This window comes from Mirounga leonina, unplaced genomic scaffold, assembly GCF_011800145.1.
Source record: "Mirounga leonina isolate KUSES-001 unplaced genomic scaffold, KU_Mleo_1.0 Mir_173, whole genome shotgun sequence".
Lineage (NCBI taxonomy): Eukaryota > Metazoa > Chordata > Mammalia > Carnivora > Phocidae > Mirounga > Mirounga leonina.
Window position 1 is genome coordinate 63,821,760 of NW_023270447.1, and position 27,776 is coordinate 63,849,535.

Here is a 27,776-nt window from a genome sequence, read left to right on the forward strand (position 1 = left end):
TGCGCCCGACTAGGAGCAGAGTCCTGCTCGAGGACGGAGCTGTCCATCCACCACCACCTCTCCCTCCGCAGAACGGACTAGGGTCTGCCAATCGGATTCCCAGGGCCCTGGCACCAGAGGGCAAAAAGGCGGGTTAGCTTTTGGCGGAAAGGAGGCTAGCTTTTCATTTTCTCCTTTGAGGATTACCATCCTGGGAAAAAAGTTGTCAGGCCTCTCCTCTCTCCGTGCCCTCGAGCACCAGCGAAGACCACGATCCCTGAAATCCCGAATCCGCCGCAGCCCGCAAGCCCAGCTTCAGGGCCCCTGCTCCGGGGAGCCCGAGAGGCCAAACCCTCGCTAGTTACCACCCCCCATCCCGGCATTCACTTGGGGACTCAGCTGCCCCCCAGGACACATCCAACATCAGCAGCCCGCCGCAGCCGAGAGGGGGTTTATCAAGCCCCCGCCCCCGCCACCCCGCGGCGGCTCGCGCGCGCACACTCCCCGCCGCGGCCCGCCCCCTTCTCACGCCCGCGCCGCGCCTCCGCGCCGCAGTGCAGCCCCGCCAGCGCCGCGTCCCCGCCGCCGCCCGCTCCGGCCGGCAGGGTGGCCGCGGAGCATGGAACCCGCGGAGCTCCGGGAGCCCCGCGAGCCCGGGCGGGGGGCACAGACCGCGGCGGCCCCGTGCTGGGAGGAGACCAAGACTTTCTACGAAAACCTCACGCCCAAGAAGAAACCCAAATCGGTAACGGCAGGGCCTGGGTACGGAGAAGGGCAGGGGAAGGGTCACCGAGGGAGGGTCGTAAGCCCCCTGGAGAGGGATCCGTGGCAGCCCTCCGGGAGGGGACGCAGCTCCTCAGCACCAGAATGTGCCTGCCCGTTGGCACCGGCTTGCGTTTATTTTGGGAGCTCTGAGCAGGTGTTTCTCCCCCCCCCCCCGCCCCCTGGGGCTCGGGTTCCACGCCAGGAGTCCCCCTCCCCCATGCTGTCCTCAGGGCCCAGCTCCTCCGCGAGCCGGCAGCCAGGGGCGCGCGGGCAGCACTTGTTGGCATAGCGGGTCTGCCGCGCCTGCCCAAGAGCCCCGGGCTCGGGTAACCTGACACTGGAAACCCGGCTCCTCGTTGTGCGCTCTGCTCCCTGCCATCTGGGCATCGGGCTCCGGACCCGAGCGTCTGCGTTCGGGCTCTGGCTCGCGGTCCTGCGCTGTGGGCTCCGGGTACTGCTCTGCCCGCGTCCTAAGGGAAGGGAGCTGCGCTGGAATCTTCTTCGCCCTGCGTTCAGGGCTCCCAACGCTCCGCCACAGCTGCGGGCTCTGCTCCCCTCGCAGCGGGCATCAACATCCCCGTGACCCCTGGGGTGGTCTCAGCTTTGGGACGCTCACACAGAGGAGAGAGCTCCTCTTCCCATCGGACAGATTTCTGATGTCCCGGTTGTGCCCTGGGCCTTGCTCATTCCTGCTTCCCAGATCTCAGAGCTTGGGAAGGGGACTGAACGGAGGTTGACCCAGAGGCATCCTCCAAGCAGTCCCACCCTGACCTTAAAGCATCCTGCTGCTTCCCTCCAAGGGCCCTTCCCCAGGAGGCCCACCCTGTCAACAGTCATTCCCTGCAGTATCTCTAGGCCCTGCTCAGCAGTGCGGATTGAGAGATGAATTTGGCTGAGTCCCTGCCTCAGGAGCTCAGGGTGCACTGAGGGAGACCCTGGCCATGGTGAGTGCTCAGATGAAAGACCCTACATGGTCTCTAGAGTGTACAGGAGTGAGTGACTGCCCACTAAGGAAGGCTTTGCTCACATGGCGTTTGAGCTCACCTTAAAGCCTGAGTAGGCAGTATTTCCCAGGCAGATGGGGAAACAGGATGGGCAAAAGGCTTGGGGATGTCTTTGAAACTGAGTGGGAGAATGCAGAATCTTTGGGAGATACATGGGAGGGGTGCCAGAGACACATCCAGGGCCTTGAATGCCATACTCAGGAACCTGGGTATTCAGTGGAGTTAGGGGTTTTAAAACCAGGTTCCACTGGGGCCCCATGTTTCTGGAGATCTGCACACATGTGGATCTAATTTATTTTCTTTTTCCTTCCAATTACCTCTTAAACAATTAAAAATGTGTAATAAAAACCTCAATTCACTCAAATGTGTTATGTGGCCATCTTAGCACCTTCAATACCACCAATAGATTAATTTATGCTGCAGGTTGATTAGTTGTTTTGTTTTGTTTTGTTTTGTTTTGTTTTTTAAGCAAACCTCAGGATAAAGCTTTCCCTGTGAACTGTTTACTAGAAGTTTATCTTGAGATTGCTGGCAATTATTGTTGCTGAGTATCTTGAGGCTTATAGTTTAACACAAAACAAAAATTTTTTGCCATTTGCAACCACTTGTTGATGGGACTCAGGACTTTATCATTACTGTGCACAAACCAACAAACACAGGAACAAATTAACTAGATGACGAAGTTTAAGTCTGCGCTGGCGGCCTAACCCCTAGTTTCAAATTTATCACCTACACACCTTGTGCTGTTGCCATTGGTTGACATTATAATAAATAATAAATAAATAAATATATAATAAATATATCATGTACATGTTATGATGTACATGTACATCAAATACATTTGAATTAAAAAGTAAACTAGTAAAATAAATTTATACTAATAAACTATAGTAATATCTGATTTACATACTGGGGTTCGGCCCAGGAGTTCATGGAAATAAAACATCAACCTACTTTTTTAAAAGTATGAAAACCATTTTTCAGCAGGATTTTCCAGCAGGGGATTAACTTGGTCCCATTTCATTTGAGCACCATCACTCTGGGGCTGCATGGGGGATGGATGGGAGACGGTGAGTCTGGCAGCAGGCAGACCAGTGAGGAGGTCCCTGGTCCCTGCCTGAGGAGGAAGCTTAACTAATGTCATGGCCATGGCCCAGGAGATGGACACTGGGGCTGGGGTGGTGAGTGGAGCTCACCAATACGTCTCCTGCTCAAGCACCATGGAGCCAAGGAGCTCAGTCCTAGTGGTCAGTCATGACCCCTGATGCCTCATGGTCCTCTGGGACGCAAGGGGCCTGGCGGCCTCCTGGCCCCTTCTCCTTCCTGTAATAGCCCCTCCTCCCACAGGCTATTTTGGGGGCTTTAGGCCTCCTGGGCCCCATCAGAGCGTGGTCTCATTCCCAGGAGCCTGAGTGAAATATTTAAGCCCTGAAGGCCCACAGGAGCCCCTCACCTCACGAGGTCAGAGGACTCCTCAGTCCAGACCTACCTTGTCCCACTCTCCTCCAGCAGTTCTTCCCCCAGTAAAACTGTTTACAATTAACAGCTTTTGGCTGTGTTCCTCTCTTGGGCCCAACAGGCAGAATCATGTCAGTCTAAATGAGAGCTCCTCAGGCAGGCTAGGCAGGGCTGGCTCTCCTCCATTATCCCCCCACCTGCCCCCCAGCACCAGTGGAAGGCAGAGAACTGGCAGGACCCTGGCTCCCTGGAGCCCATTGTTCCCAGGCTGAGTCCCCGGCCTAGGACAAGGGTCTCCCTGACCCAATTCCCAGTCTGGAATCGGGACTTCTTTTTGTGTTCTGGAGGAACTGTTTGTTCTTGGGTATGCCAAACAACACATGAAGGGTGGTATCCCCCTGCAACTAGGTCCAGAGGCGTCTCCAAGTGCTTGGCTTCTCTCCAGCTCTGGCCAGCCCTTTGCCTGTCCCTTCAGCTCTGAGCGAGCCTGGAAAGGCCACTCTTTCTGTATCTCTCACAGCAGTTCATGCCCTCTGGGCCCTAAGACCCTCCCCTCCTGGTGCAGAGTCAGAGCAAGAAGAGCCGGCAGAGGGTCCTGTCCTGGGGACCTCCATTCTGAGGAGAAAGAGAGCCCTGCCCTTAGAAACCTCAGTCTGGGGGCATGGTTTCCCTCACCATTTCTCCCAAATCCATAAGGTGAGGGCTGCATGGGGCAAGTGTCCCAAGGAAGTGGCTGAAATAGAAGGGGTTGGGGGTCATCTGGAAGCTATCAAGGAAAGGCATATGGGGGGGGGGGCGTGCTGCTGTGTGGACAGAGGTCAGGTTAGAGGCCAGAGACTTGGGATCTTACCTACCTGGATCTTCTTGACTTTGCTGTGTGACCTAGAGTAATACTCTGTCCCTCTCTGAGTCTACTTGCCCATTTGGAAAAGAAGGAAGTGGAGACTCCTGGGGCCAAGACAGCTGGAATATCTTTCTTGTGATGGCCAGAGGTGGGATGGGTTGGGGTCTGAGTAGCTCAACCAGAGGGGACCCAGAATGCAGAAGTCTGGCAGGGACTGTGGGACAGCAAGTGAAGAGCGAGACCTTGGCCTGCTGCCTGGGCTGGAGTGGCTGGCTTGGGAACCTGCCTGAAGGGGCCAGGAGGGCAGCTGGCTCTCTGTCCTTGAAGGGGTGATGGGCCTGTCCCTGGGGCAGTAAACCCAGCAGGCTTCCTGTGTTTATAAGAGTGGTCTCCCCACTCCCCCAACCCTACCCACCCTTACCATCCCTGGCCAGCCCTCTATCACCCCTTCGCTTTTACTTTACATTCTTTCCTTGAAAGCTCACAGTTGCCGAGGGGGTTGGGAGGTACCCAACCCGTGATCACACGAACAGGGGTGGCTGGCAACTGGAACAGTACTTGGGTTGAGCCCCAGAGAAGAGGCACCTGTCCTGCTCGCCATTGCCTTTCCCTGACCCTGCTGGCCAGATATACCATCTTTGTTGGGGTAAAAGTCAAATGCAAACTGAGGCTGACGGCAGGTGCTTGGGGAACTCTTTGGTCTTCCGTTTACTACTTTGAGGTTTAAAGCTTCATTAGCCACTAGCCATTCATAGCTACTTAAATTTAAATTGATTGAAATTAAATACAATTAAAAATCCAGTTCCTCAGTCTCACTAAGTACATTTCAAGTGACTGAATGTATCTGTTATCACAGAAAGTTCTACTGGATAATGCTCTTCTAAAGGATGGCACAAATCTCTGTCTTAGGGATAGATCATAAGCTCCACAGGGGTGGGGATTGTGTCTCTATTGTTTCCTGCCATGTCCCCAGCACAGTGCCTGTCACGTGGTAATCACTCAATGTTGTCCACTGATTGGGTCCCAGGCTTGATTCCAGAGAGAAGCAGTGGAGTTGAGTACGTGGCCCGCAGTGCTCTCAGGAGCAGGCCAGAATTTGAGATCCATTTATGCATTTGTAAAAAATGCATCCAGATCCATTTGAGATCCAAGTCCCTACCAGGACCACTCCCAGGCAGAGCCCAGGGACCTGGCACAAAGAACCAGTAGGTGTTTGTAAAATTTGCATCAACCAAAAAAATATTCTCGGAGCACCTACTGTGTGTCAAGCAATCTGAACAGATTAGGGTACTGCCCTGGAGTTTCCAGTTCATGTTAAATCCGTCATAGCAAATACTGTTTCTCACTGAAGTAGATTATGTGAGAGTTCAGAAGCATTACAAATTTACTGAGCACCTACTATGTGCTAGGCACAGTTTTAAGCACTATAGATACTCTAAATGAACAAGATAGTCCTGGCTTATGCTCCCTCAGAACTTAAACCTGGTCCCTGCTTCCTCCCCAGAACTCTGTCTAGAAATAGAAATAGTTAAATAAGCAAATAGGGCCATGCTACATTTAACTAAAAAAGGAAATCTATGGGAGAGGTAGCAAGCCCATACTAGGAGTGAGGGAAGGCTTCCTGCAGGTGACATGTAGTTTGAGACCTGTAGGTTGGGGAGAAGTTAGCTGGATGAAAAGCCAAGGAAAGAGCAGATCAGGCAGTGGGCACATCATGTGCAAAGGCTCATGGACAGACAGGAAAGTATGCTCAGACATGAGAAAGGTCAGACTGAGCAAAGTGGGATAGCAGAAAGGTGACAGTGCGGAGAGGTAGGTGTCTGTCTCCAAGAGCTTCTTACTCCATACTCAAGGCTGGGGAACAGCGTTTGAGAGGAGTGGGTACCACTGAAAGGGAGAGGAGCATCATCAGATGTGAACTTGAGAAACATCCCCTAACAACAAATTGGATGACCTGAGGTGGGAGATGGTGATGGACTGGACTTTGGCAGGGAAGGCACAAAGAAGTGGATTCTATAGAGTTGACAGGTTTTGGTGATTGATTGATGGATGGATGGATGGATGTAGGGAGGGGAGTTGAGGACAGGGGAAGAGTTGAGGTTGACTTCTGGGCTCTGGCCTCAGTGTTGAGTCCATGTGGTGCTGAGCACTGAGATGAGGAGGTGGGTGGAAGACCAGGTTTGGAGGTGCAGGGAGTGGTGGGAATTCAGCCTTGGGTACGTTGAGTTTGAATGTCTGTTAGTCAACTGGGACAATTAGATGTATCAGTCTGGATCTCAGGAGAAAGATCTGGGCTGGAGATAAATTTTCTTATATAACTGCCATGTTTCTGAGCACCATTTCTTCCTAAGGAACATGTAGCTCTCATTTTATAATGGAAACCATCTGGAGACCATCTTGAGCATCAGTCATACTCTGGCTACATACACTGTATTCATTTTTCCATTGTGTCCAGATGGCCAACTAGACTGCAAACTCCCTGAGGGGATGTCCTCCCACCAGATCGTGCTCCTTGGTAGGGAGCCACCATCTCCCTCAGTTCCTGGCTGGGTCCTGCAAGGAGGGAGTCCTGACCCAGGTCTGCCCCTGCCCAAGGCACCCAGAGAGGCAGGCACGTGAGACCTGCTTCAGGGAGTGTGAGTAACAGCTTTCCTCCTGCGCCTCTGCAGCCCAAGCCTCAGAATGCTGTCACCATTGCTGTGTCCTCCCGAGCCTTGTTCCGCATGGACGAGGAGCAGCGCATTTACACGGAGCAGGGCGTGGAGGAGTATGTGCGCTACCAGCTGGAACATGAGAATGAGCCCTTCGGTCCCGGGCCAGCCTTCCCCTTCGTGAAGGTGGGTGCCATATAGTGCCTTTGTGGGAATTAGAAAAAGCACTCCTGGGGCGCCTGGGTGGCTCAGTCGTTAAGCATCTGCCTTTGGCTCAGGTCGTGGTCCCAGGGTCCTGGGATCGAGCCCCGCATCGGGCTCCCTGCTCAGCGGGAAGCCTGCTTCTCCCTCTCCCTCTCCCCCTGCTTGTGTTCCCTCTCTCTCTGTGTCTCTCTCTGTCGTAAATAAATTAAAAAATCTTAAAAAAAAAAAAAAGCACTCCTGGGTGTTTGAATAAGGAAAGGGGGCCCCCTCTAGGCAGATGCCGGCCCGCAGGAACACAGCTTGGCAAGGGGACAGAGCCATTGTGGGAAGAAGCCTCCCTGTCCTCAGTGCTAATGCAGCCCAACTCCGGGTCACTAGCTTGGTGAGTGGAGCTGGCCTGGATTTTGGCCCCCACTCACTCTGTACTGAGGTGCCCCTGTGCAGCAATCAACCAGCACGATGGCTGAGGTTAGGATGAGACAGTCCACGTCCATGGCCAGTCCCTGACCATCCCTCTCTGCCCCCATTAGATCCCAGCTCACTCCTCCCCAACACTGGCTACCAACTCCAGATGTCAGTCCCTGGGGGTCTGAGCAGGAGGGTCCCCTCTTCCATCCAGGCTCTGGAGGCTGTGAACAGGCGGCTGCGGGAGCTGTACCCCGATAGTGACGACATCTTTGACATCGTCCTTGTGACCAACAACCACGCTCAAGTGGGTGTCCGTCTGATCAACAGTATCAACCACTATGGTGAGCATCAGGGGCTTGGCCATGGGACACGCCTACTAGACGCTTGGGGTTGCGGGGGCGGGGGGTCACATCTCTGCAGGGGGTAGGTAATACCAACTAGAACCTGAAGCCCAGAGGTACGCTGGTCAGCTGGTTCCTTAAGAAAACAAAACAAACCAGAAGGGAAAAAACAAAAGCTCTGATTGTAGCATTGTCATCTTAGGGTGTGAATATCCCTCCGCGGCTGATTTCAAGTTATCGACAGTTGAACAACCTAACTGGCTCAAAAAAAATCCCTGAATGTTTAATGTTCAGCTCTTGCAAGCTGATACAAGCCAGCTCCAGCAAACCACTGCATAGGCCCCGCTGCCTATGTATTGGGCAGGGCACCTGCTGCCTCTGTGCCTCAGTTTCTCTCTCGGCAATGGGGCTCACAGGCCTTACAAGGCTGCTAGGAGAGGCAGGTGCAGTTTTCAGAGTGAAGGGACTTTGTGTCTTAGTCCAAACTCTTGATTGAAAGTAATAGGCCCTCCAGAGCTAGCTTAAGCTGAAGAGAAAACGGTAATTTCTTTTTTTTTTTTTTAAGATTTTATTTATTTATTTGACAGAGAGAGAGACAGCGAGAGAGGGATCACAAGCAGGGGGAGTGGGAGAGGGAGAAGCAGGCTAGGCTGCCCATGGAGCAGGGAGCTCGATTCGGGGCTCGATCCCAGGACCCTGGGATCATGACCTGAGCCGAAGGCAGACGCTTAACGACTGAGCCACCCAGGCGCCCCGAGAAAACGGTAATTTCTTATTAGGTTAAAGGGGTGTCTCTTAGAACCACAGGGCAGGAAGTAAAAGTGAACGCATAACAGCCTGAATCCAAGTACTGGAAATCTCTCCTGGGCTTTTTCTCTCCCGGCCACGTAAGCCCTTATTTCTGCTTCTCTCAGCAAGTCTGTTTCCATCCTCCCCACCCCCATCTCTCTCTCCAAACTAGGTTTCTCTGCTTTTCCTGAATATGGCCAAAATGTATACGTTTACAAATTCTTGTTTTAAGCAACCAACAGAGTTCGGTGGCCTTTTTGTAATCCTAATTTCAAATTGCTGGGAGCAGGATGATGTTCAAAATATTTAACTACCTTAGGACACAGGCACGGAGTAATCAGGAGACACCATCCACAGTACTGGAGCACGGCCCTCCAGAGATTGTCCCGCACGAGGGGCTGAGGCAGTGATGGTGTAACTCAATGGGCTCAGGGGAGCACCAACTTACCAACCAGCACAGCTTTCCCACCCTGTGCGCGCAGGCGTACTAGGTGACTATCAGCCCAGGCTTGGAGAGGATGTGATTGGCCCAGCTTGGGTCAGGTGTCTGCCCCTATCCAATCAGCTATGCCCAGGAGGGCCAGGCTTTGCCTGGAGACCCACCTTTCGTAGTACTGGGATTACCTGACGAGAGGCTTTTCCCTTGGGCCAGGTGGTCACTCCTGGTCCATCATCCATATTTCATGGATGAAGGATGGAGGGGCACAGAGAGGGGAAGAGTGGCCTAAAATCCCTCCGAGAATCCCTCTGCTGCCCCATCACCACTCAGAACCAAGAGGGCGCCCACCGGACGCGGAGGGACCGCTCTGAGGCTCTGAGGGTTGACTCAGGCATCACCTGGGTACTCTCTACCTCCTTCCCAGACCTGTTCATTGAGCGGTTCTGCATGACAGGTGGGAACAGCCCCATCTGCTACCTCAAGGCCTATCACACCAACCTCTACTTGTCAGCTGATGCGGAAAAAGTGCGGGAAGCCATTGATGAAGGTGCGTCATACTGGGGAGGGAGAACATGGGGAGTCTGACAAAGGAGTTCCAGAGGTTGGGGGGGGGGGCTCTCCCTAAAGCTCTGAGCAGGTGCTAGGGGTTACCGTGGTAATTGGAAAGGGCGTACCTTCCTTCATCCCTATGACCTGTCCTGTAAACTCTGAGAATAAGGCCCACCTATTCCACTGATTGCCTTTCTAGTCCACTCTCCCACCTCCCGCCCTGCCATGGTAAGGATGCTTTTACTCATCAGCATCCCCCAGCCTTCTCTTCCCATGGAAACCCTCCTTACAGCCCAGAAGGCTACTCCCTTCTAAGAATCCTCCAGGTCCGTAGTTCTGATGCCTGTGTGACCATAAGCAGCCTCTGCCCCCGTCTGGGTCAGTGGGGAGGAAGGTCAATATCTAGTTCATCCTGAGCACTGAGGTCTGGGAAATGGCTAGCATTGCAGTAGCTGGCCTGGCCAGGGCTGAGGTGAGGTTAGGAGACCCAGCTGCAAGTCCTGACGAAGGACCCTCTATGGGTCCCTGTCAAGGGGCAGTTTAGGGTGGTATTCACAGTCTTGGTCTTCCTGACAAGGTGTGTATCCCTATTGCTCATGGAAGAAAACAGGCCCACAGGGGAGGAAGGACTGCCCCACTGCCTGAGAGGGCTTCTCAGGCTGAACACTCCTGGCAGGTTTCTATCAATCAGCAATATATCTACTTTTTTTTAAAAGATTTTTTAAAATTTATTTTTGCGCACGCGCGTGCGAGAGAGAACACGAGCAGGGGGAGGGCATAGGGAGAAGCAGACTCCCCCCCCCACCCACCCACCATGAGCAGGGAGCCCGATACAGGGCTCGATCCCAGGACCCTGGGATCATGACCTGAGCCGAAGACAGATGCTTAACCAACTGAGCCACCAGGAGCCCGACTTTTTTTTTTTTTTTTTTTTTGATATCCACTTTTCTCCTCCTCTTTCATGCTGTCTGCTGCCTAGAAGCCTGGCCTCTTGCCTCGCAATGCCTCACTCTGAGTTGCTTTGGGCTTCAAGAGGCTTTCTCTCACCAGAAACCAGAAGCAGTTCCCCTAAGCAGATGTCACACCCTCTGGTTGGGGCCTTGGCACTGACCTGAATGTGTGCCTCTATATGTCTATAATTTGAGGCTAGTGAGCAGGGGATGGTCAGGAGGGAGGCCCTGCCTAGAGTTGGGTGGTCCTAGTTCATCTTGGCTCCAGTGTTGCAGGCGCTGAGAAGGTGCCCGGCTTGATGCCCAGGGCCTGGTCCTACTTAGAGCATCATCAGGCTGCCAAAGTTGCTGGGAGCTTGGCACTGCTCTCTCCTCCCAGAGTTCTGCCCTAGCCCAGCCCTTGTGAGCCTGGAGTCCCAAGAGCAGGGCTGAAGCAGCCTTTGGGGAGATGACCAGTAGAGAACAGACCTGCAGGCCTCCAGCCTCCTAGCGCTGGCTCTCTGCTGTCCAGTGCAGCTCCAATCTGGGGCCTGGGCTCCCAGAGGCATCCTTGACTCCTGGAGAAGCCCAGGGTTGCAGAGAGTCTCTGTACACAGTCAGATGGCATTGGTACTGCCCTTGATGGTCACCCACGTTGCCTCAAGGAACCCTGAGTGGGGCATACCGGGTGCCATTGAGACAGTACGTGGGGTGCCCATAGACCTCAGCCTGGGATCTCAGCTCCAGACAGAACTCAAACACCCTTAATTTTACTTTGGTCCAGAGAAGGTGTTGATTACTTGCCAGAATCAACAGTAGAGAGTAACTGAGGCCAAGCCAGGGTTGGGGCTCCTTCCTAGCCCCACCGTAGATCTACATCAGGTGCCTGTGAAGATCTCCTAGGAGGACAGCAGTGGCCTGGGGGACCCTTCCTTCCAGTCAGGATTGACATTCAGCTGGTCCATACCAGCACGACCTTCCTGGATGTTAAGGAATTGAAATTTCTCCATACTGATTGCTAAACAGCTGCTTTCCTGAGTCCTCTGAGTGACCCCTCTTTCCTGGGGCTCCCCTAGACCTTCCCACAAGGCAGGAACTAAAGGGAAACCCTGATATGGGCCAGGGCCCTCAGAGCCCTACTCAGAGCAAAAGCCTCTGTCCATTCTTATTGACCAGTTTTTAAATATTCTGAATATGAGCCCTCATTAGCCTTGCCCCGTGTCCTGGGTGAGGCTGGTGGGGCACGGCTAGCCCGAGATGGCCTTCTCTTGGCCCCAGGCAGTTGAGGCAGGTGTCAGGGGCCCCTGTTACCTAGATGAAGGCAGACAACACTTGCCTCTCTCTGCCCAGGGATCGCAGCCGCCACCATCTTCAGCCCCAGCAGGGATGTGGCTGTATCCCAGAACCAGCTGCGCGTGGCCTTCGATGGGGATGCTGTGCTCTTCTCGGATGAGTCGGAGCGCATCGTCAAGGCCCACGGGCTGGACAGGTTCTTTGAGCATGAGAAGGCCCACGAGAACAAACCTCTGGCCCAGGTGCTGCACACACTCCCCAGAACCCCTGAGAGGAGTGAGGCGGGTCCCCAGAACTTGCCCTGGGCTGGAACTTCAAGCCCAGAACCAAAACCCCAAGCTCAGCCCAGAATCCAGCCAGGTCCCCTCACCAGGCCTCCAGCCCTCATCCCTCTCACCTGACCCCTGGGGCCCCCTCAGTGAGCTTCTACGCCTCGTTGAACCTCATCTCCCTCACTGCAGTCCTATGCCCCACCCTTAAAGCCCCCGTTCTCTCTCTGAGCTCCCCTGCCCGCTGAAGGTTCCTTCCCCTTTCTGAAGGCCTCACTCTGTCTCCAAAGCCGCCATCTTCTCTCTGGAACCCCCATCCCCTCTCGGAGATTCACCCACCCCTCTGAGTAGTCTCCCAGGTCCTCAAGAAGCCCCTGCTTCCCTCACTGGAGGAGAGGAAAAGCTGGGCAGCTCCTCAGAGGGCAGGGAGACCCAGGTGGGGGTGGAGTCTGGAGCAACCTGCCTGCTTTGGGCCACATCAGCCCTCGCACCTCCTGCCATCTGTCCCTTGGCCGGGAGGCTCAGCAATCCTCCCACTGCTTGGAGTCTCCCTGAGAGTAGACTATGCCCTGGAGCTTTGAGAAAATTCCCTGGGGTTGGAGGTGTTGGGATCCACAGACTTCTGGAGCTCCTATTTGTGCTTTTAACCAAAACCTGGGTGTACAGTAATCCTGAACTTCTTTCCCCAAGAGCTCAGCAGGCTTGAGTTGTGGCTCCCAGATATTCATCTGACTTCGTTCTTGTGGAGTTCCCCTGAAATCGCTGGAAACCCAGGGCAGGACCAGTTTTACCACTAACTGGCAGACAGGCCCAGGAGACCACCCCTTGCTCCAGGTCACCCTGTCAGGGAGGGGTCTCTAAGATTAGAAGCCCACCTGCCCTCATGTCCAGCCACTGATGCAGTTTTCTTCTTCATCAGCATCTGGTTCTTTATTCGCACAGCCTCATTCAGCCTTGTCATTCTAGGCATGGGAGAGAGTAAATCTTTCCCCTGACCCTAGAGAGCTGGTGCATAACACCCTGAGCCACCTGTGCCCAGTGGGCAGGTACCCTTTGGTCAGTCTGGCCCAGTTGTTTGCAGCTGGAGTCCATTCTGATTGGAGGGGGCCTGCGCCATGATTACTGAAATACCCCTCTGCTGACATGGCACAGAAGGCCACAGGTACACAGCTACACAGCGGACACCCATGTACCTGGAGGGCACGTGGATGGACATACATAGCAGCAGTTGCCCTGGGATGGTTATTCTGAGCCAGACACCCCCAGTCACAGCAGTACGGATGCCCAGACCGACAGAGGTACCTCACCACTGATGCACACGGTGGCCCCAGCAGGTGTAGCAGAGCTGGGAGATTGAGGGGTCTCGAAAAGCTTCCCCAGCCCAAATAGCAAGACACTGGTGCTTTGGGGAGGAGCCCCGCTGGAGAGGGGGTGAATGTTTGGGAGACAGAGGTGTTCACCGTGTTCCCATGCCTTCTCCTAGGGCCCCTTGAAGGGCTTTCTGGAGGCACTGGGTAGGCTGCAGAAGAAGTTCTACTCCAAGGGCCTGCGGCTGGAGTGTCCAATCCGCACCTACTTGGTGACAGCGCGCAGCGCAGCCAGTTCGGGGGCCCGGGCTCTCAAGACCCTGCGCAGCTGGGGCCTGGAGACGGATGAGGCCTTGTTCCTTGCAGGAGCGCCCAAGGGCCCCCTCCTTGAGAAGATCCGCCCACACATCTTCTTCGATGACCAGATGTTCCATGTGGCCGGGGCGCAGGAGATGGGCACAGTGGCCGCCCATGTGCCTTACGGTGTGGCACAGACGCCCCAGCAAACTGCGCCTATGAAGCAGGCCCCAGGCGCACAGTAGCTGAGGCCCGAGACAGGCACAGCTCCCTGTCCGTACTCCACCACGTCGTCCAGTGGACCCTTCTAGTTCCTCACCGCTCTGTCCTTCTGCACGTCTGCCCTCATCCCCACGAGTGAGGTACTTGCGGGGAGTGATGCAGACCGAGCCGGCATCCTCACCAGCCCTCCTTTTGGGCAAACACTGTGCCACGACCCCGGCTAGGAGAGTAAGACTGCAGAGTAGCTGGGTTTCGGGTGGGGACGGTCAATGGGAACGAGGCTGACAGTGTCAGAGGGGCCAGGCTGTCTCCAAGGGGGCCTGGGATGAAGACTAGCTCAGTGTGGTGCAGAGACCATGGCTTTGCTAGAGAAGGCATCCGGCTTCTGAGCTCTGCCCGGCATGAACTGATGACTTTGGGTAAGTCCCTCCCTTTCAGGGGCCTCAGTTCCGGCGTCTTGTAGGTGGCTTCCAAACTCTCCTGGAGCTGCAGAAGCGTGGTTTAATAAGATCGCCCTGCCCGGGGCTGCTGCTAGACCATATGGTATCTTTGTGCAGTTAGAGCAGAACATTTCGAGAATGAATTTCAAAAAGATGGCCCTTTGCTCTGGGCTGACCCAGACCCACATTGGGGTCCGCGGCTTGCTCAGCAGCACATAGCCTGTAACTCAGCCCCCACGGGCTCCTCAGCTTGGAGGCCTTTGTCAAATGGGCAAAATGCACAATCGTCTGCAGAACCCTACCTCTAATTCTGCACGTTTGGAAGCCACTGGACAAGAAGACCTGTCCGCTTCCCGTGAGCCTCTACTGTGAGTCACCCATCAGGGGTCAGCTGCCAGGGGGCACGGTTTGTGGAAGGAGAGAGGCGTGAATTTAACCTACACGCAAACTCTCCTTCCGCCAGCAGGGGGCACTGCAGGCTCTTCCCGGGGAAGAGCTTTCGGGATGGCCTGCTCAGGGCTTCCTTTGCTTTTGCTTTTAGCCAAAGTTCAGTTGTTCTGCCTGCCAACCCCCTCACGTCAGCCCTCAGTCCTTCAGTTACTGCATTCTGCTGTGCTGCCAAGCGGCTTTACCAGCGGGGAAGAGGGAGAGGGTTGGGGTTCACTGTTGTGGGCCCAAATGCAGGGGAAGAAAGCTCAGTGGCTCAAGTGGGAGGGCGTCCTGCGTGCACCCAAGGGACGGTCTGCCCAAGGTGACGTGGGAAAGTCTGGTCTGAGGCAGTGACCCATTAGACAGGAAGGAGCTGAAAGGTGCACTAGCAAGATTCTCCAGCTGTGGGACTTTGAGTGGAAGGACTGAGCTCTCTGTCCCGGGATGCTGCGCAAGGGACTCCAGAATGAGGAGACCTCCCCCAGCAGTGCACCAGTGAATCCTCCACCTTGCAGGAGCCTCTGCAGCCCCTTTGTCACCACTTCTAGGGGAGAGCTCTCACTCTTTGGTGAGTCAGCTTCCTCTTTTGCTAACGAGCCTGGCTCTCTCTGAAGGGAGGGTGGGGACACTGATGGCTGGTCCCTCAGGAAGACTCAGAAAGGGTGAGCAGCCGTCTGTGAGGGCGACTGATTGCCCGGCTCCCGGGGCATCCCAGCTGTAAGCAAGCACTTTGTGAAGAAAGCCAAAGGTGCCATCATAGGGAGCAGGAGCCTGGAGGTGTGTGCAGGAGAGCTGGACCGCTGGTGAGGGTGGGAAAAAGAGGTGAAGGGCTATCTGGGGCCTAACCTTTGTCATTTTGAGGACTCAGCACAGGATCTGAGTGGGGCCAAGTTCTGGGTAGTGTAGGGCAGGATAGTAGCTGCAGAAAGGAGGAAAAAGTGAGGAGACGGAGGTGGTTCGCAAAATGAGCAACAGTTAGGGCCAGAAGAAGAGTGTCGGGCTGGGTTTTCACTCTCTGTGTGGAAGCTGGGCCTGGGAGGAAGGTCAAGGCCATGAAGAGTTTCTGGGGCAGATCCCACCACTGATGGCCTTATCACGGGAGGGGCATATGATGATGATGTCTTTGTACAGGTCTTTCCATCCACAGCCAGGATACTTCTGGCCAAGAGAGGAGGCCTCAGGGCAGGGGGCCTGGTTTTGAGTTCTTCACTCTGCTCCAAGCCTGGCCAGAGATACTGGGAGAGGTAAGAACAGCCTCTAGGAAAGAAAGTGAGAGTGAAAGTCATCTTTGATCTTGGGTGAGCCATGAAAGGCCCTCTGTCCTTCCCCGAGTCAGAATCACCCCCTTGGATGAGCCTCTAGGGCTCACAGAGCCAGCCAAAGCCATAAGCAGCCTGCTTAGCTGGCACAGTCGAGGTTCATAGAATGATATCAGTCTGCGTGACCAGAATGGATATGTACATTAGGCACCAGATGGCGCCTAATTAAGATAAATTCCAGGGATTCTGAGAACCAAGAGGTCCTGCCTCCAGGACCTGGTGATAAACAGCCCTGATTCTTCCAGGTCTATCAGGACGCAGAAAAATATGATGCTGGAAGCAGAAAGATAAGGTGCAGTAAAAGCTGTAGATTTCACTTGAGCCACCAGTAATAGAGATAGACAGCCCTGGGCAGTGAGAGACACTAGGGTCCGGTTCTATTATTGAAACCGTAAATGAACATCTCGGGCCTGGAAAAAAGCTTTTGGTGGCTGGAGTAAAAAGCCAGAATCCTGAGGGCAGGGGAGGCCGTGGCCAGACACATGTTCTGGTTCTTTCCAGTGGTGAGGAGGAGCCCCAGGCAAGGAGCATTGTTTATTGGATCCCCGGGCAAATTAAAACGCCAGGTGAGCATCACAGCCCGTACTGGACTGCAGCACTAGGGCGGGGGGCCACAGCTCCTGAAATGCTGGACCCCAGGAAACCAAAGCACTGCTCCCCGACAAGTCCCTCCGAACGCTCCCCAGGAAATGCTTGCCCACAAAACCCCAGACCCAATGGAAACTGCCACTGAGCAGGAAAGCAAGCACTGTTCCTAGGCACTGAGACTTCGAGGATCATTGCAGAGCTGCTCCCTCCTTTCCCTGAGTGCCCAACCAGAATGGCGGGGATGTAGCAGGAACCACCAGGAGAAATCAAAACCTGCGAGAAGCTCAATTCCGAGTAGGATCCGGCATCATAATGATATTCAACTGGTGTGACTGGTGGGCACCCGAACACCAAACTGGTGATTAAAACATTGAAATACCTCTATAACACTTGCTAAATAGCGCTGGCCTGAGCCCCTGAGTGCCCCTCCGTGGCCTCCGCTGTGCTGTCTCCACTGTGACAACAACACCTTCCCACAATTCAGCAAAAAGGGCGTCCTGGAGGTTGCACCAGCACAGTGGCCGTCGTCCGCTCTATTTGCTCGTCTAGAGAGAGTAACTTGCCCAAAGTCACTCAGCGAGTGGCAGCACTGGCCATGAGCCCATGTCTGTCTCTTGGGACCCAGGCTCTCAGCCATTCTGCCGTTCAGCCCAGACAGCATACAGGAGGCAAGAGAAGCTTCGTGACAAGGGAGCTTGCCCAACAGTTAGCATGTTGACCTCCTTCCCGTTAAACTGCTCTAAAACACGCGGGTGGGTACATTGCTGTTGTAGTGTCCTAAATAGCTAGGAAGAATTTAAATTAGAGCCAGACATTTGCAGAACTGAAGCACCACCCAGGTTCTCTGGAACCCAGTTTGAAGGCCCTCATATGGGGCTCATGCCGGCTTTGGCAAATTATGGGCCAAATCTAGCTCACCACCTGTCTTTGTAAAGAAACTTGTTGGAACACAGCCATGCCCATTGGTTTTGCACACAGCAGCAGAGCTGAGTTGTTTCAACAGAGACCAAGAAGCTGAAAATATTTATCTGACCCTGGGCGAAGGCAAACATCCGCAGCCTGCCCCTTAGTGGGAGAGACCAGCTCATACCCACCTGAGCACTGGAAGCAGAGGCTTGTTTCACCGCCAAGGGGGCAGCATGTGCAGGCTCCGTGCCCATCTGCAGGCATTGTTAGGGCTGCAGAAAACGGCAGGCACCAGCTGAGTACCGTGATGTTGAACACAACAGATCCTTGGCATCAGAGGATTTCAGATGTCAAGTTTTGACTCTTTCCAAGTGCCCCATAGCCTGTTGTAATTTGAAATGTTGACTCAAAGTTGACTCGAGTGTGCCCTCCTCAGCTTCTGGGTGAGGGGCGGGGAGCAGGACCCCTGGCTAGGGCTGAGCCCAGCTGGCTGTCCTGCACCTGCTCGGCGTGGCTTTGTTCTCAGCTCCTCATTGCCCTCATGGGGCCTCTTGGGAAGTGACAAGTGCTGGTAGATGGATGGGCTTTAGCTAAATACCGATTTTGGATAAAATGCAGTGCCCGATGTTGACTTCAGCACTCCGATCTAACAAGTCATCCATATGCTCTCTGTGGAAGCAAGAACAAGTTCTTCATGAAGACAGTTCCAGCGAGGGCTTTAGCTGGCCCAGAAGTTACCGATTAAGCAAAAGATAAAACTCCAGTGAAAGTCAAAATGGCAATCTTCTTGTGCTGTGTGGGTGTGAGCAACACACATACCCTCATGGTGGAACTGTGGATCAGGAGAAATCTAGGACCCTGCAGATACAGGAGTTTACCCAGGTTCCAGGATCCACTGCAAGAAAGGCAAGCGTGGAAGTGGTCCCACCTATAGACACCACTGTTCCATCATGATACTCTTGTCCCCTAAGCCCGGACTTGGCCTCAGAATCCTTCTCAACCCAGCATTCCAGGCAGCCCCTACCAGCAAGTCGTAGTTGGCACGGAAGATGAAACCCTATTTTGACATCCCTTTTGGTGTTGGGTACTGCTTTCCAGAGGGCATGCAAGGTCCTGAATGTTCACTCTCTGATGCCACGGTACCACTCAGGATGTGGGGGTCTCACCCAACTCAGGCAGGACACAAAGAGGAGGGAGGATGGCATCCTGGGGTTGGCGGCTTCCCAGCACTGGGTGCCTAGCTAGGAAACCATGGGTGTTCTCTGGGTTTCACGATCTCAAAGCAAAGCATGAAAACCCCTCCCATCAGTAGGTGGCGCTAGAGGCCAGCACTCTGCTGCTGGCCAAAGCTCGTGGTTTTCTTCACTGGTTAATTTTCTCTCCCGTGGTACTTGGTGCTGTGCTAGACTCCCTCGGGTAGCTTAGCCTAAAAGCACTACAGGTGCTCTGAAAATCTCCTGTGTGACAGGCTGATTGCTCTTACCAGCAACCACTGTGACTGCGTGTATGGACACATTCATCAGTATGTGCAACAGGATAAAAGCTGCATGTGTCCGTGTTTACGTGGGTGTGTAATGTCTCAGATATCTCTGCTGACAACTGTGTGTGTATGTGTGTGTGTGTGTGTGTGTGTGTGTGTGTACAGTGGACAGGATGGTTATCTCTGTTAACTAAGGATCCTGGGCCCCACATACTTACGGCCAGCCCTGTTTCCTCTTTCCTGGGACTGCTTCTGGCCATTCCCATCATCTCATGGCCATTTGCACATAGGCAGCATGAGGGCCACTGAGGCCAAGTTCCTTATCTTTCTTTCCAGCTTCCAGACTCTGGCCCACAAGGTCTTGGCTCCTAACCCTCTGCCTCCCAGCTCTACCCCCTGCAGCCTTGGAAAGGAAGTGGCAGAATCTGTGCTAGGACACCCCTTTTGGCTGCACCTGCCTCACCATCTCCATTTGTTTCTTTCCTCCTGCTGATAGTCCCAGGGTCAACGTGTGCAGTTGGGCAGATTGTATACTGCACAAATCCAGATGGAGTCATTCACACTATGACTTGGGTGGAGCTTTCTAAACACCTGCAAAACCTGCCAGCCTCCCATGGCTGCTCTGGTCATCTCGTGGTCATGGCTAGAAAAGTTGCCTTCTTCCCTGCCTCCCTGGCCCAGCCCAGCCTAGGCTGGGATTCCTTCCTCTGCTTGGGTGTTCTAGTCTGGCCCAGAAGTGACTAACCCTTGACCGTGATCAGGAAATATCTCCTTGATACCTTTGGGATTGAATTTAGGAAAGTGAAGTATGGCTGGCAACTTTTCATTTACTCATCTTTGCAGAGTTAGTGGTCCTTGTAAGACAAACTGAAGTTCTAGAGAGTAGGGTTACTGCCTTCCACACTCCTGGCCTGGGGGTGAAGATGTCTTCATGAGCCCGCTGGTCGGATGGGGCTGCCACGGGATTAGGGGAAAGGCCTCAAGGCTAAGCTTCGAGCTGCCACCAAGTCGAAAACTGTGAGGTCACCACAGACTGGATACCTAGGCCTGGTTGCAAACCCTGATGCCTCCCAGGGGCAGGTGGGAAACGTCAGTGAGCGGGGAGATGAGGCTGGGTCTTAGGGTAATGGAGCACACACCCGCTGTTGTCTGACACGGTTGCTGCCATGTGGGAATGTGTGGTGCTCTTGCCAGATAGTCCACCCCAGTTTTCAAGGGAAGCTGAAAATCTGGACTTTCAAATGTTGGCAACTATTTTGAATTTGGAAAGCCTCATGCAGGCCAAACAAAACACGTCTGGCAGGCTACAGCCAGCCCTGGAGTCTCCTGTCTGCACCCTCTGGCCCAGGCCCAGTGAACTGAGTTCTTCAGAACCGACTAACTGAGCGTGTGAGGATATTACCCTCAGGCTCACAGAATTTGGGGTCTCTAAGAGACCTCAGTGATATCCTAGTTAATCCCTGTGTGTTTTAAACTGTGTACATATAAAGTTCTTTATTAACACACGTATCTTTAGCTTCTGGTTTCTACTTAAAAGCATCTCAGTCCCCGCCCCCCACCTCCAGTGAAGAAGAAGATGGAAAGTGAAGCCTTACACATAGTGTGCTTGTATCTACCTGTCAGAAGCCCTATTTATATCTTTATAGGTCTATTTATATCTTTAGCGAACACGGGCTGCCCTGGTCTTCTTTACAACCTAACCTCCTTGGGGTTGCTTTTTATGGTAAATCTCCTAAGTGCCTCCTTAAACGGTTGGAGCATGTGCTTCTTCATCTATGTGAGTTCCGTTGTCTGAGGAGGGGGTAAGACAGCTCATACCTCCTCAGTTCTGCCCCTTCTTGGTCTGCAGTCAGCCCTCCCCACGCCCCCGCTCAGTCTGGCTCCTGGCACTTACGCGGTCACATGATAGAGGGTGCTGCGGGCTTCTCATTCCTCATGCTTGTCCTGTAGCTGAAGTTCACAACGTGGGCTTCTGCCTCTTAAAAGCCATTCAAATAAATAGAAGACTTGTAAAATAAATTCATATTGTCCTGTTTGCCTTCCTCACAGTTGTATCCACTGACTGACTGACGGTCCCCCCGAGAAATGCCAATGGCAAAGGGTGTAGTGAGCAGGCCCGAGATCAGTTCCATCCTGGGGTACCAGGGTCTCCCTGTTGACCCTCCCCCACACAAAGACCACCCTGGGGGGAGATTCTGCAGCCCGAGTCCATCAGAAGGCAAGCTTCTCCCAGCGGTGCTCTTGGCGCAGACTCAATGTTCCCATCTGGAACTAGCAAGGGAGGGTGGGATGGAGTGGGAGGGAGAAGAGGAGATAAGAGAGGGTGTGAGATGGAGGAGGAAGGGGGTGACTCAGACTCTAGCCTCAGCCCTCCCATTATCCTTCCTCCTGCACCTCAGCCCCCTCCACAGCCCACCCGACCTGGGTCCAATACCTCTACACCACTCTGTCCACCACCCTCCTTTTTCCTGCCGCCTGCCCTCGCCTCCGTCTGCTGAGGCCCTGTCAAGACTTATCTCAAATCAACTTCCTCAGCTAGGCTCCCTCAGAACCTGGTACAGCGTGAGGGACAGATCACTCTCTCCCGTGCACCGTATTTAGGTCCATGGCTCTTTCTCCCATAACCCAAAGGAGAATCTCCTGCTTTATTTTTTTTATTTTTTTAAAGATTTTTTTTATTTTTTTGACAAAGAGAGACACAGCAAGAGAAGGAACACAAGCAGGGGGAGTGGGAGAGGGAGAAGCAGGCTTCCCGCGGAGCAGGGAGCCCGATGCGGGGCTCGATCCCAGGACCCTGTGATCATGACCTGAGCCGAAGGCAGACGCTTAACGACTGAGCCACCCAGGTGCCCCTTCCTGCTTTATTTTGGTGTCCCCCCAGCCCCAAGTGGGTGTCAATAAATGTGCCTATAATTGGGGCACCCGGATGGCTCAGATAGTTAAGCCTCCAACTCTTGGTTTCGGCTCAGGTCCTGATCTCGGTCGTGAGATCAAGACAGTCCGGCTCTGCACTCAGCACTGAGTCAGCTTGGGATTCTCTCTCTCCCTCCCCTTCTGCCCCTCCCCTTGCTCTCTCTTGCTCTCTCAAATTAAATTTAATTAATTAAATCTTTTTAAATTAAAAAAAAAATGTGCCTATAATTGAACGATTGAATTCAGGCTGCCTCCTTGATTCTCCCACCTGAAGTTCCCCACCTTCCCAGCCAGTCACCAGGGATAAGGAGAAATGTGACTCCTCCTTCACATACTTCCTCACACCTCCCATCCGGCAGATTCCTTCAGGGGCCCTGAGGTTACCTAACTTGGGAACATCATGGAAACTTTGTGTTCTGAGATGTCTCGGTCTCACTGTGAAGTTTTTATAATGTCTGTAGGCCAGCGGTATGAGAGCTGCTTACGCTGGTTGTAGCTGATGGGCCATGTCTAAGGTGAGGGAAAAGGCAGGGGTGCAGAGGAGTGGTGGGAGAGGTGGTGACCCCACACCTTCACCTGCCCTGGCCTCGAGTGAACAGACTCAGCCCTCTGGTGCCATAACTGAATCCTCCACTTTCTGACAGGATCTCGGACTAGATTTGGTAACAAAACCCCACAACACAGAAGTGTGACTTTACCTTGGAAAAATGGGAGGGAGAAATCATGGACATAATTCTTTTTCTTCTATTGGGTGCTCACTTTTCAACCTGCAAAGCTGAAAGACCTGAGGGCCGAGATGTGAGGCCTAAGTGTTCTCTTCCTTTGCCTTTCTTTCCTTTTCCTTATTAGTGGTTGGTTTTCTTTGCCAGTAGCCATTAAAAAATTTTTTTATCAACAGATAACTCGAGGAATAAATGACAAATTCACATCATAACAGTAAACAGAATAGATTGTCTACACACTTTCTATAAATTGATTTATTTGATCCTCACAATAACCCTATGAAGTAGATACTATTACTATCCCATTTTACAGAGGAGGAAACTGAGGCTCAGAGAGGTAAAGTAACTCACCCACGGTCCATAGCGAAGTTTGATTCAAACTCAAGTTGTCTGCATCTTCAATGCTACACTCTACTGACTCTCTCGTATATAATTTTAAGATAAAACACACATAAAATTTGAGCTTTCGTTATTAGTTTGAACTAATAATGAAACCCTGAACCTCAGAGGTAGTGAACTTGTCACCTGCTCACTGGCTGGGTGACTTTGCCAAGCATGGACCCTCGGCAGCTGCCGGGGGGCCCATCACTCATATGTGTCCTCAAGAGAAGCTGCTGTGAGGAGCGTCATTAGCCAACAGCCCCAGCTTCTGTAACTTGGAGTCGCTGTGACTTTCGGGGAGCAGATGGTAGGGCCTCCCGGACGGCTCCCCGTTGGTGACCAGGCACCATGGAGAGACCAGAGCTGGGCTATTTCTGCTTACCATGGGACTCCCCTAATGGATAATCTCTACTCTGGGTCTTACCAAGACCTTGTCAGAGCTGCATTGCAGTCTGAGGCACTTCTTCCACAATCTTCCCTCCCTCTCCCTCTCCTTCACGGGTGTCAGACCTCCACCGTGGCTCAAAAGCCTCTTTCTTCTTACTCCCGCTCCCTCCCTTTATCCTTACAAGCAGTGCCCCCAATAAATCTGCACCTCTAATTCGCCTTAGCATCTGTTTCCTGGAAGACCTGAGCTGACACACCTTCTGTGGGCCACAGGGTGCATGCCCATTGCGCCTAGATGGTCTTAAAATTCTCCAACATTGCTAGAGGGAGGTTTCCTTGTCAATACCAGGGAGTGTGGTGGAACACAATTCCAGTCACATCCAGAGGTGAGGGACAGCTGCTTCCCAAGTCCCAAGTCTTCTGCTCAACCCAGTGGGGCCCTGCCTTCACCCCAGTATCACTTCCCAGCTCCAACCTCCAAGAGCGAGTTAGGGGTAGGAAAAAGGGACTTGGGGCCTTAGACTGGGGTAGGAGCCCTGAGTTCTAATTCAGTCTTTACTGCTAATTTCTTGTCTCTGGGCTTTAGTTTTCCCCATCTGTAGAGTGGGACTTTGGCTTGGTTGCTGTGGGTGGGAGAAGGCAAACAGTGGCTTTTTCCTGGGTTTAAGAAATGCCTTGGCAGCTGGTAAGGACAAAGCTACTTCCTTTTCCTGTTAAGACCAGACCAGTGGGGATGGGGGCAGGGGGACCCCTACCTGGTAGCATCAGGATGAGCCTAGAGCCATGTCCTGATTATATTATGACACCCACAAGTTGTGGGTGCTGTGCCTGGACTCCTGAGAGTGGCCATCAGCCCCAGGAAGGACAGCTCCCTGAGAGCCATAGTCAGGGGAGGTAAATAGACTGTACAATATGGGAAGATGAGGCAGCCATAGAGGACCCATAGGAGTACAAAGAGGCAGTACCAGTGCCCAAGGGAGGCTGGACAGGCTTCTTGGAGAGGGACTCCTCTGCTGGGTTCTGAAGGCTAAGTAGGAGTTTTCCAGATAGAGAAAGGGAAAGGCTTTCAAGATGGACAGAATACAGACTCAGAAGTATGAACCTACATTATGTGTTCTAAAACATATGAGAAATGGCAGGACTGGGGTAGAGGTCAGGGAAGCGGTGAGAGAGTGAGCTGTGCCTACATCATGAAGGATCTCCAGCAAGGGTCAAGATTTTATAGCCTCCATATTACACTTAGGAGATAGCTGCTAGTTTTATTTCCATTTTACAGATGAGGAAACTGAGGCCCCAGAGATGGCAAGGGGCTCTGACAGGAATGCACTGGGCAGTGTCCAGACCCAGTCAGGCTTGGGAGCAAGAGGCCAAGTCATCCTCTCCTTATTGGGTGGGCTCTCCCCCACCCCCACTCCCCACAGCCATCTAACTTCAGGGAGCATAGTGTCCTCAGTCCCTCCCCTCCCTCCACCCCCAGTGTCCTTGTCCTGCTGACATCATGCACACATGGAAGAGAAATTCGCAGAGATTCCAGAGGCCAGAGTGTGGGAACCCAGACAGATGCTGCTGGCGCTGCCCCAGGGCTGAGACTCCTCTGGAGCCTCAGGCGCTGCCCGGGGGGCTCTGGAATGTGTCTGAGGCCTCTGGCTTCCTCCATTGCAGGCCACCCCCCAGGGTCTGGGAGAGAAAGGGAAGCTCTGATCACCCAGGCTGCCATTTTGGTCCTCGGCAGCCTCCTGGGAGGATTTGTGCTGCCCACACACAGGGGCAGGGAGTATATGGGCACCAAGACAGCTGGACCAGCCCGGTCAGTCTGCCGTCAGGGACCCCAAGCTGGGACTACTGGACCCCCATCAATGGAGCATGAACTCTGCAGCCCAGGGACAGAGAAAGGGACCAAATCAATACCGTCCACCACCACTAGGGAAGGAGGTCAGGACTCTGTGTGTGTGTGTGTGTGTGTGTGTAGTAGATGGACGAACAGACACAGACAGATGCTCCCAGCCCCCACCCCTGCCTGGCACTGCCTGTTCGGCACATGTGGCTCTCAGCAGCTGCACATTCCGTCAGGGACCAGCTGTGGCAGCAGCTGTGAGGTGGGGAGTGAGCGCGGATAGGTCCCAGGGGAGCAGGGGAGGAGGGCAAGGGGAGGACAGGAAGGGCCTGGGACAAGCAGGGGTCAGGGAGGGGGTGAGGCAAGGAGGCTCAGATTGTTCTCAGGATGGAACAGCAAGCAGGAAAGTGGTGATGGGGACGCTTGACATCTGGGCTGGGAGCCCTGTGGATGTGGGCCTTGGCACAGAGAGCCTGGGGGAGGTCCCGGGCAGGCCCAGCACACCCCAGTGGGTCTTGGAACATCAGTGGACCAACAGGAATATAAGGAGAAGGACTCTGGGCAGTTGGATATATGGGTCCAAAGCTCAGGGGGAAAAAAAAAGGCCTACATTAGAGATGTAAATTTGGGAACCATTGGCTTATAGGAGGTAAAACCACGGAAGTAGATGAAACTCCCAGGGAGAAAATGCACGGAGAGAGAGGCTTAGCCCAAATGCTAATATTTCCAAGCTTTCACCCTGAATACCAGGCACTGCTCTATGCACCTTACCTCATTTAACCCTCACAACGGGCCTATGGAGTGAATAGCTTTGTTATCATCGTATTTTACAGATAAGAAAACCAAGGTACAGAAAGGCCAGACACAAAGGGAGGGGCAAGGCCCTGCAGAGGGAAGATTGAGAGGCACCCAGGTGCTCCAGCCCTCCCCACAGGCCCTGGCTCAAGATGCTCACTGGGACTCTGCTGTTTGTCAAGGGGCCAGTACCACCTCCCCCACAGAGAAGGTATAGGACTTCAGGAGCCCCCCAGCTCTCCTCTCCATCGCTAGGCACTCAGCCAATATTTACCAAACCCCTACTAAGTGCCAGACACTGCTAGGCGCTTTGTAGGTGCTAGGGGAGAGGACGATGAGCAAACCTGACCTGGGTCCTGCCTTCATGTCCCAGAGACTGACAGAAGTTACCGCACAACCAGTAACTCCCAACCACTGCCGTGAGCGTCTCTGTGCCAAACATCCTATCCTTTGGGACCCCTCAGATATCGTCACCACCCAATAGTCAGAGGCTCAGTGCCTGGCCCCGCAGAGGTTTCGTGCAACCCAACTATTTGGAGACTGGGCCATGTCCATTCAGGAATCTGAATACCAGCCCCCAAGAGGAGATGGGGGTGACCTAGGGTGGGGACCAGACATTGAGCTGGAGCTGAAACTTGCCTCTGAAAATCTCCCTGCTTGCTCAGCTCTGGGGCAGGCGGACAGGGAAAGTGGGGAGAGTAGAGGTCCCCTCTCCGCCTCCCTCCCTTTGAGGCTACTCCTGGGCTCCCCAGGGCTCACCCTTCTGCCTACTCCTGACCCCCGCCCCCATCAACAAGCAAATTCCTCCTGAGGCCCTGAGGGGCTCTTTCATTGACCTGCCTCCTCTTTAAAACTGCTTCTGCATCCCTCAGACGCTTCCCCATCCTGGCCCCTGCCTTGTCTCCTCCACTCACGCCAAGGCCTCTGTGACCTTGTGATTGCACATCTTCCTCTCTGAGTCCTGGGACTGGTGACCAAGTGCTTGTTCTTGGCCCTCTCTGGCTGCGGTCCCTGGCACTCCGTTCTTGCCTGATTTTCCTCCTTCTTCCCAGAGTTTCTCTGGCTGTTGTCCCCCAGGGTTCTATCCTGGGTCTCTTTCCTCTTGCTTTGCACTAGCTCTTGTGCCCCAATGGCCTCAGCTACCAGTCCCCAGTCTCTCCTCCAGTCCAGACCTCTCTCCGGGTTCTACTCCTGGGTATTCGCGGGTCTCACAAACAGCGTGGCCACACTGAACTTCTCCCCTTCTCCCGTGTTCCCATTGGTGCCTGTCACCTTCACCCACTCAAGACACCCAGATAGGAATACAGCATCACTTGGGTTTGTTCCCTCTTTTTCCCCTCAAACCCAGTCCCCATTGCCTGGTCGATCCCATGCTAATGCAGGATGCAGTGGTTACCAGCGTGGATTCTGGTGCCAGCCTGCCTGGGTAGAATCCCAGCTCGGCCACCTACTAGCTGTGTGACCTTGGGGAAGTTACTTAACCTCCCTATGTCTCAGTAAAATGGGACTATAATAGATAGTCATAATAACCTCTATTATAGGATTGTGGTGAGGTTTAAATGAGTTAATAGATGTCAAAATACTTTAATATGGTGAGTGCAATACAATTTTGTTATCACCATCATCATCATTATTATTTCATTTACTTATTTTATAAATATTTTAGAATGCCCACTATGTGCCAGGCACTTTCCTAGGTATGAAGGGACATGGTCGCGAACCACAAAAATGATTCCTATCCCCAGGAACTTCACAGTCAAGGTGGAAGCCTTTTCACGGTAAAAGTCCTTCCTACTGGATCCAAACCACATTTTCCCATCTTTAAACAAAACAA

At 53.4% G+C, this 27,776-nt stretch overlaps 1 protein-coding gene across 1 annotated transcript; it reads left to right on the forward strand.

Annotated features, from left to right (window-relative positions):
* The first annotated feature begins 522 nt into the window (after positions 1 to 522).
* NT5C1A (5'-nucleotidase, cytosolic IA) lies at positions 523 to 20,874 on the forward strand. The gene is made up of 6 exons (XM_035018946.1): positions 523 to 724; positions 6,720 to 6,887; positions 7,525 to 7,654; positions 9,307 to 9,429; positions 11,711 to 11,895; positions 13,406 to 20,874. The coding sequence occupies exons 1-6, from the start codon at positions 599 to 601 to the stop codon at positions 13,769 to 13,771; spliced, it is 1,098 nt and encodes a 365-aa protein (XP_034874837.1). The 5' UTR covers positions 523 to 598; the 3' UTR covers positions 13,772 to 20,874.
* Positions 20,875 to 27,776: the final 6,902 nt, after the last annotated feature.

Excerpts from the sequence above, each read along its gene's own strand:
- NT5C1A (XM_035018946.1), top strand. The coding sequence starts at position 599 with ATGGAACCCGCGGAGCTCCGGGAGCCCCGCGAGCCCGGGCGGGGGGCA. Across the intron at positions 6,888-7,524 it reads CAGCCTTCCCCTTCGTGAAG|GCTCTGGAGGCTGTGAACAG; the intron begins GTGGGTGCCATA and ends TCTTCCATCCAG. Across the intron at positions 11,896-13,405 it reads AGAACAAACCTCTGGCCCAG|GGCCCCTTGAAGGGCTTTCT; the intron begins GTGCTGCACACA and ends GCCTTCTCCTAG.